General features: G+C 38.7%; 1 protein-coding gene across 1 annotated transcript; it reads right to left on the bottom strand.

Annotated features, from left to right (window-relative positions):
- Positions 1-5,269: 5,269 nt before the first annotated feature.
- Positions 5,270-7,061, bottom strand: LOC309497278 (uncharacterized protein; the record flags this gene model as incomplete). The annotated part of the gene is made up of 5 exons (XM_082167505.1): positions 6,770-7,061; positions 6,367-6,468; positions 5,663-5,746; positions 5,466-5,531; positions 5,270-5,348 (listed from the first exon to the last, which is right to left on the bottom strand). The coding sequence occupies exons 1-5, from the start codon at positions 7,006-7,008 to the stop codon at positions 5,270-5,272; spliced, it is 570 nt and encodes a 189-aa protein (XP_082023631.1). The 5' UTR covers positions 7,009-7,061.
- Between the last annotated feature and the right edge of the window lie 5,977 nt (positions 7,062-13,038).

Raw genomic sequence — 13,038 nt, 5'->3', positions numbered from 1 at the left:
ACTTTTGGGGAAAACACAATCAGCTACCAAAGTAATTGAGCATAGAACATTTTCAATTAACAAAAAAATATAATACTACAAAACGTGATAATATACTTCAACTAGCCTAAGTGAAAAACAAAATGCTGTTCTTTTTCTATTTAACAAAATGCATATTTGCAATAAAACATTCCCCTTTTCAAAGCTACACTTTTTTTTTTTTTATAAATTGTATACATTGTGTACCTGTTGGGCTTGATATTTTATATTCATTTCATTTATTTTGGTTCTCCGGTGGGTAATTTGCAGAAGGTGCAATCCTTTTTTTAATGTTGTATTAAGAAGACAAAACTAAGGCCAAATGGCCTTTACTATTTAAGTTTGTATTCATGGTTTAACATGTTATACATGTTTTACAGTAAGTTGACTTAACTGTATATTGTTATATAATTGTTGGCACTGGCACTTATAAACACTAAATGGGTCAAGATTGCAATAAATAGGCTTAGTTTTGGAGCCAAATGTTGGAGTTGGAATAAATACCTCATTTTCGTTATGCATTATTTGTTTTGGTTGTTTAAAAACACAAAAAAAATTTTTATCCGATTAATCGAACGATTAAGTGCTAGATTAATCGATTACAAAAAGAATCGATAGCTGCAGCCCTACTTTGGGCTTCAAAAATGCTCTTCAGAAACACTACGGGTGACGTCACAGACACTAAGACCATATTTTTTTTTACAGTCTATGGAATATGAGCAAAATTGGAATATCGCATAAAACATTTGCATCCGTTTCCATCTAGTGAGTCGAGATAACAAAATCGCCACTTCCTGATAAACTGGCATTAAATATCACTAAGAAAAGTAGGAGAAGCCACTGTATATAATAACTTGTGTCTCAGAGTGCACAGACAAAACACAATAAAGTTATCTTAATTTCTGAGGCTGATGCTGCTGTTTGGGAACACAGACGGTTCTGGGAGGTAATTATACTGAACCATTTTAACGACAGACTTTGCTCAAGCGTTTCAGACGCTGTGCAATGAGATCAGTCATCTGGTTCGTCCAGTCATGCCGTCCCATCACGCAAAATCACATGATTATTTTGATGTGCATTGTTAAGATAGCAGTAGCGGATGGAGGCCCAAAGTGACAGAGGAAGCCGTTGGTCAGGTTCAAGAGTGCTGTACGTGCAGCCGCACGACACAAACAGCACTTCCCACCCTCATACTACATTTCTGGAGCCGTTTTATAGGCCTGACTCCTCCCTCCCCCCGGGACGTACCACTTGAAAAGGTAAATGTGTTTCACATAAATCACATATATAAGTAATAATAACAATAATAAATACAACAACTCATATCTTCAGATACACATCACAGCTTAAATACACACATAAATAATAAAACAAATAACTCATGAAACATTTCTTTTGTACAGCTATGATGGATGGAACCTCCGATGACGTCACACACACGGACGCACTACCAAGATGGCGCGAACACCATGTATAAATAGACCGGATTTTTAACTGAGCAGGTTTGACAAATGACTCGTCAAATGTAGTAAGTATATTTGTATCATTCTTAAAACTGTTCTTAATAAACCATATAAACCAAATAATAGTGGTGGGGTGATTTATTTCTGTACATAAGACAACAATTGTTACAGCCACTGATTCCCCATAACTCACGTAAACCAGGTAATACCAACATACAGGACATAATACACCACAACACTCCAGGCTTTAAATATATATATTTTTTTTTTGCACAGACGCGTTTCGGCGCGTGCCTTCTTCAGTGTGCAACAAAGTAGCAATGTAGCCAAATCTTATATGCCCACACTCATTACCACACCCATATTAACACAAGCCAATAATGTTAAAGTGATATCCAGTCAATAATGTCACTAATGTTTCAAACAGTCCATTAATGAAAGACAACGATTGTTATACATATTTAAAAAATTACAAAAAATTGAACATACAATACACACTTGTGTGTTCCATTTATAAGAAACAACTTAGTGACAGATCTTCATTCATCCCATTCGGGATACATGTGTTGAAGTTAAAAATATACCAAGCCTCTCATTGCAGGAGGCGGTTCTCATGGTCTCCCCCTCTTGGAGACCGATTAACAACCTCTAAACCCATGATTTTGAGCATATTTACATCATGTCCCGCAGTGTTAAAATGCCTTGCGACTGATGATTTGTCATCGTTCTTCCTGATCGCGCATTTGTGCTAAAAAATTCGGGTTTTTAGTTGTCGCTTGGTTTTGCCCACATAAAGCAGCCCACAAGGGCACGTCAGTAAATACACAATAAAAGTGGATAAACATGTGATTGTGCCCTTTACTTTGTATATCCTGCCTGTTTTTGGATGTGTAAATACATTTTCTGTGAGCATAAAATTACATGCTACACAGTTCAAACACTTGAAATTGCAGTGTGGAATTTTAAAGGGGAAAGGCGACTGGGTAGGTGCCGGGAGGTGCGATCGCACTAATCGGTCTCTCAGGCTGGGTGCTCGTTTATAGCAACTGTGCGGCGGATCCTGAAAAGTGTGGCCTATGTCCGGGTCACTGCTTAAAATGTGCCAGTGACGATGCACAATGTTCTTTAAGCTATTTGAAATCTGACCATAAGTGGATACAAATGTAACTGCGTTGTTAGAGCTATTCTGATCGATACGTTTGGTCATCAAATCAACACGTTGGATACTACGCGCGGGCTCTAGACAATCACACACCAAGTTATCTGTATAACTCCTGTCAAGGAATCTTTGACATAGTTCCCCCACTTGTCGCTCAAAAACCTCATCATTATTACAGATACGGCGCACTCTCAACAGTTGGCTATAGGAAGACTACGTTTGAGAGAGGGTGGATGGAAACTCTGGTAGAGCAAAAAGGAGTTACGATCCGTTTCTTTGCGATAAATTTCAGTGTGTAGCATGTTATCTACCTTCCTCACTAAAACATCCAAAAAGGGCAGGACCTTAAAGCTATAGTAGGTAATGTTGGAGAGCTAGCAAGAATTGAAAGCGGCACCTCTTCTAAGCTCCACCCCCTCCCGTCAGTACTCCGTCCAAAGCTACGCCCCCACAAACATGAACGCGCATCCACAGTCGGAGTCAGCTGCAGGTCACAGGAAAGCAGAGTATTTCAGCACATTATGGGCATCAACCAAACTACTTCATGTCTCATTCACCTGTAAGTAAACTATATTAGTATTACAATGAATGCAAAAAAAAAAAAAAAGCATGGCTATTGTTAGTAATGTTACTCGCAGCTTTCAGGCTAACGTTACACGTTTGGTGTTGTATGAACTCTGAAATGTAGCTACGTCTCTTTGGATAAAAGCGTCTGCTAAATTAAATGTAACAATGTAACGTTTTGTTTTGTTACTATCACTGGCAAACGTGAATTTTCTGTTTTTATATATCTTCGTTATTTTGGTTGTTAGAGCTTCACGACGAGAGCATTGGATCTGATCCTACGTACAGTCCGCAGCCGAGCACGTCTTCAGGTCAAAGGGGACAGGCCCGAGGTCGTGCTCGAGGAAGAGGAGGTGCACGGGGTAGAAGCCGAGGAAGTCGAGGTAGAGGACGGGGAGCAAGCCGGACTGCAACCGGAGAACAACTGAGACATGATGATATTCTGCGAGTGGAGAATCTGCAAGCTCAAAGAATTTCAGATGAGCAGGTAGCCTATCTATAATAGCATTTTTGTTCTTAGTTCATATTTTTTGGACCTCAACATCACCAATAACTATAGGATAAGATCAAATAAGATAAACCTTTACTGTCCCACAATGGTGAAATTCTCAGTGTTGCAGCAACGCAGTAGATTGTTTAAAAAGAGTAAAGAATTATAATAACAATATAATATCAACAATATATACAATATAAACAATACATATTAAATTGAGTCCTTGGCACTGTCTGCCAATAAATAATTACCTGGCATTTACTGTGGACACAAAATTCCTCTTAGAGGACAGTAAAACTGTTCTAAAAAAAGTCTAATCTTTTTGATGAACTATTGTTTTACAGGCCAGAATTCATACACTGAGCTTGGAAGAATCCCATCAGTTGCTGCAGATCTGCCTGACAAGGGACCCAAGCCTCATCTTTGATCTCCTCCATATGTCAACATCAGGAGATGCTCCTCCACCAGGCCCTCCAGCTCCGAGTCAACCCACTTGGTGTGTGTGCCGAAACTGCAGAGAGATGCCCACAGATGTAGAAAGAAAGTGCTGTGGGCAACAACACGGCTCCTGCATTTCCATGCTGCCCCACATGGAATTGTACATTTTGCAGGAGGGGGTGTTGCGACTTGCCAGAAGGATCTGGAATGATGTCCGGGCTGTGGAGGATCTTCCAGACCCAGGGGAGAGCAATAAACAATTCTGCTACGCTGCATACCGGCAATATGTTGTGTGGCAATATGGGGCACTGGGAGCTGGGCACAGAGTAGTAATTCCTAGTTGCTGTGTTTGGAAAATTAAAGACCGCTACCCAGATCCACATGGACAGTATACAGGTTTCATCCGAGTCTCCGCAGACTGCGCGCGCACCTCCCCAAACGGACGAGATACTCTATACTCGACGCGCTCGACGTCGTACTATTCTTTGAAACGATGGTTAGGCCAGGGTTAAGGCTGATTTATACATCTGCGTCGGACCTACGTGCGCACGGACTGGGTTCAGTAATGAAAGGCCAAAAAATTATTCAGACTGACAAAATAATAAAAATGACATTCTTCTTCTTTTAAATAATTATAATAATAATAATACAAATAATAATAATAACGACATTCTTCTTCTAAATAACAATAAGCGTCATTAATAATAAAAATCATAATAAGAAGAAGAATATTACAAATTGTCATGCAATTATTCATGTGAATGAATGGTAGGCTACTCCACATCACATCATCATCACTATTGTACACCCCAATACATGTGAGGTGATACGAAATTAAATGCTAATTGTTTCAAAACACGTGCTGTAAAATAATGCATTGTGATAGGTCATTTGCTCATCCAAGTTTCTCTTCTTTGCCGTCTTCCGTGTGTCCATGGCGTAAAATGAGGGCGTGGGGGAAGTGGAGACTTGAATATATAGGGGTGTGTTATTCTAATGACGATCGTTTTCAGCCGCGGCATTTATCAAGGGCAGGTATTGCGTACACCTGGATTTCAAAGGTACGCACAGCTTCATAAATCAGGCAGTGAGAGGAGTGCAAGCATAATCTTACGCCAACATATACGCCAGTTTCTACGCAAGAATGATAAATGAGGGCCACTGTGTGTCCATATCAGGATTCCAGGTGACGTCTTCATCTTCCCAGTCAATGCTATAAAAAAAAAGAAGAAAATCAGAAAAAAAAACATAATAATTCACACAATAAATACATACAATTTTCCACAAACAGAAAAGTAAAAACATCTCTGCACTCCACACTGCAACTTACATGGAGTTTCGAATGTCATTAAATTCATCTGCATCAACATCAATGTTCAGGTCCAGCGACGACATACTAAAAAGACAGAAAAACACACACAAGTATTACATTACCACATGTCGCTGAAATAATGCACAGAACATGATTTTACTCTAAATTGTATTTTGGAAATAATTGGAAAAAATCATCTTACTACCATAACATACCTTGCATCCAATTGCTGGAGAGCTGTTTCCTCTGGGCAGCTAATGTTTAACTCCTGAACGCCAGCTACTGAGAAGTCATCATCTCTGTGAATGTTACAAAATTATATAATATTATCAGCATCAACATAAAAAAAGATTTCCATTCATCAAGAGTGCAACACAGGACTGTTGATATTTAGAAATAGAAGTCTTGGGTTTGCAAGTTGATGAGAAGATGTTGTGACGGAACGAAAAAGCATGAAGAGTGATAAAAACTGTTTAGAAGATCCTCAGTTTGCCCTATCCTCTCAAAATAGCATCTACCAGAGGAGAGTCCATAGACGAGCCTGTAATATGATCAATTACTCCACCATCACCCCAACAAAGGTAGAGGTACAACTTGTAACTGTGTTTTCTTTTAGTGTTGGGGGTTGGTGGAGTCTTTCATGATGTTAACTAGTGTGTGAAGTGCTGAACCTTCTAAGGTGAAGGACAGGTTTTGTCCTCAGGCCATCAGACTTTTCAAAAGATCTAATCAACTTTCCCTGCCCCCACCACACCAGCCAATAGGCTTCACTTTTCCCCTGGATATACAAGAACATACACATTTTTTTGCAAAATATATTCAGTGCATCCCTAAAATATATATGTTTAAACATGGATATATCCCACCAAAGACAACGGTGGCCTAAGCCATGTTCATAGCAGCATCAAGTAAAACTCACCGGTCGGACAGAGACTCAGCAACAATAGTTGAGACCGGTGGGGGAGGGGGTCTCATCAATCTGTGTTTCGCCGGCGTGGAAGTTGATGGATCCTTCTCGTAGCTATCAAAACACATATGCCACATCACCACAGTTGTCCCGTTTATAAGCAATATATTAACGTCATTTTATCACAATTATAATGCAGACACTTGCGACTATGGCTGTGCAATATGTTCAAAATGTCATGTCCTAAAAGTCAGATAAGCAGTATGTACCTACGACCTGTAACGCAACTGGCTTACACCGACAGAGAAGCTAATGTTAGCATTGGGCTAATACTAGCTACAAAAGTAGCTACGTTGCCTAACGTAACATATATCATGGAAATAACAAATCCCCCCGAAGCAAAACAAATAATTACCTGTTCAGCAGAAAGACCGCAACCTCGGCATCGCTTTTCAGGCCCTTCAGCTCCCTCAGTTGTCTCCACCGTTCAAATGCTGCACCAATGTTGACGCGAGTTTGTCCTCTGGCTTTATCCAGTGCCTGTTTCGTTGCAGCCTTTTCTGCCTCCGATTTTCTTTTTTTAGGCTTTTTATCAGGGCGAGCAGTTACCTGCAAAGCTGGCATTGGTAGTTTTTGCTGCATTTTCTCTTCCATTGTGCCGCAAACTCCTGCTTACTCGGTGTAGTGAGCTGAATATTTCCGGGAACGGTGACATGTGAAAATGTTTCTGAACAGGATTACCTACTATCGCTTTAACATCATGAGTCAATGTGAATTTGATAGAGGGCAATCTAGTATTTGCATAACTATTACAAGCAATCAGTTCTTCTTTTGAGCCCAACCACACAAGAAATATGTAATCTATGTATCTGTACCACACTTTCAGATATTGTTTAAAAGGATTGTGGTTATAAATGAAATCATGTTCAAATTTACCCATAAACAGGTTGGCATAATTAGGTGCCATGGGAGAACCCATGGCGGTGCCTTGGGTTTGTAAGAAAAAACTGTTTTGAAACATGAAAACATTTTTTGTTAGAGCTTCATTAGCCAATGACAATAGGAATTCAGTGTGTGGCACTTGGTTTGTCTGTAGGTAATATCCTAAAGCCACCAAACCTGCATCATGCGGGATATTAGTATACAAACTGGTCACATCCATAGAGCACAAGATATCGGTTGCATTAACCTCTCCAATACATGACAATTTCACCAGAAAATCGGTGGTATCCTTTAGAAAGGCAGATTATGGCAGATTATGCACTAATTTCTTTATGTAATGATCAACAAATTTAGACAACGGCTCAGTCACAGATTGATTCCCAGATACAATTGGACGGCCAGGCGGATTATCCAACCTTTTGTGAATTTTAGGTAAAGTGTAAAACACTGGTCTTACTGGGTTGGTCTGTAGCAAGTACTTGTATTATTTTGCATCAATGATTGTATCAGACAAAGCTCTCTTTAGTATAGATTTTATCTCTTCACTAAACTTCATTGTGGGATCACCGTGTAAGCGAGCATAAAAATTAACTTCACCAAGCTGTCTCTCTATTTCTTGTACATAAGCAACCCTATCCTGAATGACAATGGAGCCTCCCTTGTCTGCAGATTTAATCACAATGTCATCATCAGCCATTAATGCATGCAATGCTTCTTTCTCGGAGGTCATAAGATTGTGTCTAATAGAAAAGTCACCAGGCTTTAAACAGGAAAAAACGTCTTGTTCTACCAGCCGGCAGAATGTTTCAACTAACAAATTGTTCATGGGAGGGAGAAAGGTGCTCTTGGGTTTAAACAGAGTCTTTTCAAAAACCGGAACGGATTCCTCAGGTGGAATAGTCATTTGTTGACCATATTGTCTTTTAGTACCTTTTGAATAGAAAGCCTTAAGACGAATAGATCTAAAAAACTTAAACATTTCTATTTAAGTCACAAAAGGGTCATTCCCCTTCACAGGTACAAAAGAAAGACCTTTGGATAAAACAGAAAGTTGGTCTTGACTTAACTGTTTAGTTGAGATGTTGATGACACTGTCCTTTATCTCTGTCCCTTTATCTCGTGCTTCTCCCCTCCGCGTTTTACGGTGCCGTCCTGAGTCGCTCGGGAAGGACCTAGAAGGGGTCCGTGTTGGAGCGTAAAAAACGTCTGGGCATGGACGAGTCGGTGTCAATGCTCCAGTCTCCAGATGAGGCGCTGCTCACGGTATTCTGTTGCCTTTGTCTTTGTCTCGGCCTACCTCCAAGGTCATGGTTATCCCGAAGCCAGGGGTAGACATTGTTGTTGCGATAGTCCATAGTGTCTCTTCGGTATTTCTCCATTTTTTTATGTTGTGTCTCCGTCTTGTATGCACTTATCTGCGCGTCACACTTCTGTAGAAGTTCTTTAAGTTGCGCTGAGGAGAATTTCGTCTTAAGCTGTGCCTCTAGATCGGTAATCTCTTGTTTGATGGTAGCAAGTTTCTTGTTTTGATTGTCGACTAATAACAGCATCAGATCGAGAGAACACTTATTTAGAATGTTTATTTAGAAGGATCACATGACAAACAGGGAATCCCATGACAGACATGGAAACATGACATGAACAAACCCAAAACCGTGACAACAGGCGAGATCATTACAGATCAAAATTAGAACAAAGTATAAACATTTGATTTTTCAGAAGTAATGTAATCTTCATTGTTCACAATTTGAAGGAATTGTAGTTGTGGCTATACAATGTTAGTTTTCCAAAATAACCAAGACAACAGCAATGATTGTAGCACAAAGAAAGATTACAACTAAAAAATTTGGAAGGTTACAGCAGTCAAAAGGTAGTAGGAAGTGTAGACCCCCTTGCTTTGAATGACTTCACAACTGCGGCCACTGGACATAGTCTTTCACACTGCTCTGCTGTGACCTTGGTCCACACTTTTTCCAGTCTCTTCCACAGTTGGGTGACTGTAGTGGGTCTCTCAGACATAACTTTATCACCAACGATTTTCAGTCAGGACTTGAAATGGGCTGGCCATTTCATTATTTCAATGTTTTCAGCTTCAAGTAGCTGCTTTGGCTTTTTTTTCTCCTCTATCCACTAGTGGTCGACCGATATTGTTTTGTTGATGGCCGATGCCGATATCTTAGAGAGCAGGGTGGCCGATGGCCGATATTTAAAAAAAAAAAAGCCAAATATCGGCCGATATATCTAACCGACCAAACAAGGTCACGGTTAGATATATAGGCCTGTTTCAACCTTACAGTAAAGGTTAAAAAAGAATAATGCCACCCAGCCATGGGAGCACGCATTTTTTTTGCTGTGCTATAGTCAATACAATACAAATTCCCAGTCTTGAGGAAAGTATGAGCCTCCAGGCAAACGGACTTGGTAAAAAAAAAAGTCAGATTTTGTGATGTGTCACAAACAGTTTATTTTGATAATTGAGGAGTATTTTCCTCTACTGAGGCATGCTGGAGGCTTCAAGCTGATGCGTTGCTGCAGGAGCAGACAGCTTATAGACATAGCTATGCCGCCAGAAGGGTATTCTGTAAAATATCTAAAGGAAACAAGTAGTCTAAACAAAGCTGTGGCTTACATTGTCCCGCTACAATGTGATCTCCCCCTAAATGGGGATATTCAAAATGTAAGCTATATCAGTTACTTCTTTGTGTGTATTATGTATATGTTCTCCCTTATATTCTCTGTGTGATTTGCATTTTAGGATGACAGTGTGAGAGAGGGGGAATCTTTGCAGCAAACATGCGTGAACGGCAAACAACAAGTGGCATTGCATGTTCTGGAAAGCCACAAAGCACACTGCATCACCAGGTAAGCAACTGTCAGTCTTTTACTATTTTCACAATAGAGTAAGGCTAACATCAAGGCAAACTCAGACCCATTGGTAAATACTTTTCAAATATCACCATGCAAAATGTCTAGAAATTCACTAGCAACCATTTCTAGGATTATAGCAAACATTTAGCAGCATGAATAGGCTAGATGTCAGTACCAGGACATAATGCTGACTGTCTGTTGGCTCTCGTGCAATAACACTTAATGCCCCTAGTAACTAATGAGTTTAGCTACAGCAGGTCACACATTTTCCTCAGACATATTATGTAGTTATCACTATTTAGACTCACAGGTTTCTCACTCCTTAAAGGGATAGTTCACCCCAGACTGGAAATGTTGTCATAATTTACTCAACCTCATGTTGTTCCAAATCTGAGTTTCTTTCATCTGTTGAACACAGAAGAAGATATTTTCAAGAATGTTGGTTATTAGACAGTTGATGGACCCCATTGACTAGCATAGTAGGAAAGAAAATACCATGGAAGTCAATGGGGACCATCAACTGAGCATTCTGGGTGAACAATCATTATAACTTGCAAGACTTATATTTATTTCTAAATAAATAACTGGACATATTGATGTTGACTTAATATGGTTTGCATTACAGCATTGCTGCAAAGGTGACAGACTCCACCAGTATGTGAGTGAAAATTCTCAACTGACTTTGTATTGATGTCCTTATATTAACATAACACTGTTACATAAAGCATACAGTATTGTGCCTAGTTTCCATCACTGGGTTCTTGTGTTGTTATCATCTCCAACTCCAAATGTTTAGAAATGGCAAAATTCCATCAACATTATTCTCTGTTTGGTTGGTTTAACAATGTCTAAAATGTACTTGTTTGTGTGATAATATTTCTTTCTGTCAAAAGTACTCCAGATACTCTGAGGTGCAACACATGGTCAATGAGGATTACCCTGATGTTAACAGATCAAATCACATTCAACTGCTGGCAAGGTAAGACCAATGTCTGTTAAACTTTTTTTCAGTGATGAATGTGTTTGCGATGGCCTCTAATAAGAGTTTTTGTTTTGGATGTAGTTAAAAGGCTGATTAGTGACCTCTGTGTCACTTCAGTGTGCAGTTTCTCTTTACTTACATTCACAATCCCAACCATCCAAAAGTCAAAATAACAAACGACATGGGAACAACTGATTTATTTATTTCTCAGTTTTTATTATCTGTTGTCTATGTTTTCCATACATTTTTAGCGGAAGAGGTAAAAGTCGTCAAGGTTCCAAAGAATCTGACGGAAGCAGGCTTTCAGGAATTCTTGAGGGCAATTTATCCACAACTTGAAAGCATAAACTTTGACCTTTGCAAAGTGAATAGACATCGGGTTGTGGTCCCCCTGACTTAATGCACTCCCCAAGCCATTAGGTCAAGTGGAGTGTTGGGGCGCTCCGCACTGTACATTCGTCCAGAGGTGAGGTACAGGTAGTTACCAGAGTTAAAATGTTATCTGTAAATGTCTTATTGTAATTTAAATGGTTTCATATTTCGTAGCATGACATTAACACAGACGATAACAGTGACATCACAGAGCTGATTTATTTGGTAAGGTTCTGAACAAAAGTACTAGGTATTTAATTGTATTAATTACAGTTTATCTTTGAAATTGCAAACCAAAAAAGTTTTTCGAAAGACTATCATATTGACTGGATAAGCTATAATGCACTATAGAAATAGTCACAATGTACAGCAACTGACCTACTAACATAGTAATGTATCCCAATAGGAAATTGATGCAGAGGACCAAGAAAAAACACACGGGACGTCTGAAAATGAGACAAATATGGTGAGTTCACTACATGCAACTTTGTTGTAATTCAACAAGAAACTTTATTACAGGGTTTCTGCAGGTCCTCAACAAGTCTTAAAATTGCTTTCATCAAGTTTAAGGCTATAAAATGTCTGACATAGTATATTACAAAAGTCTAAGTAATTCTAAGAAGTCTTAAATTTGTGAACGGAAAAACAGAAATACTGCGCAATTGAGATATGTCATTATTATTCAAAAGGCGATGATTCAATTTACTTAATTTGAGCGTTGCACTGATTAAAGTTGAAGCGCTGTTGTACGTTCAATAGGTTTATTAGCGGTTGCAGTCGGTCAATACTGCACATTTATGTCTAATGATTACTTATGATTCACATTTGATGAACTGCCAATGTTTACGTTATGGGTTTTATATTATAATATGTTGTAGATGTTGTAAATGTGCATATTTATATCTCTTTGAATGAGCAGCTGGCAGAAGTAAAGCTGCCATTGCATGTTTTCTCTGTGTTGCCGCGTCATTTTTCATTATTTACCACAATCTCTAAGTTTTATTAGTATTGACACAATAATGTTTTTATTGTCTTTCTTCAAAAACACATTGCAGAGCAAAGTCCAATATAGATGGACCTCTACTTCGTGTGTTTTCTTATTTTTGAACTTTTAAAAAATGTCATACATACATATGAAAATATTTATTAACATTTTATTTGTACTTGTCGTTACTGTTTTACAAATGAATGTGCCACATCCTATTAAATGAAGTTAAAGAATTTGAGATCATTTTTTATTTTGAGATTGTATGATTCATTTTAAAAAGGCATACAGTGATTTTTTTTTTTTTGTGTGCAGGCCTTAAAAGAGTTCGTACGAAGTCTTAAATGTGATTTTAGAAAATTTAAACACACATTTTGCAGCCAAAAAAATGTCAATTCAAAAGCAATAATTCCCTCTTTTATGTTATTTGATGAACATTAATTACAGACAGCAGTTTGTTATGACCATATGCACAGATATAATGTAATGTTACATATCAAATGTTTTTCCTCAAATGTTTGCGCAATACATAACC

This window comes from Leuciscus leuciscus, assembly GCF_965113295.1.
Source record: "Leuciscus leuciscus genome assembly, chromosome: 4".
In the NCBI taxonomy this organism is placed as follows: Eukaryota; Metazoa; Chordata; class Actinopteri; order Cypriniformes; family Leuciscidae; genus Leuciscus; species Leuciscus leuciscus.
Note: the sequence above shows the minus strand (reverse complement) of the source record. Positions and strands in the feature narration are given on the sequence as shown.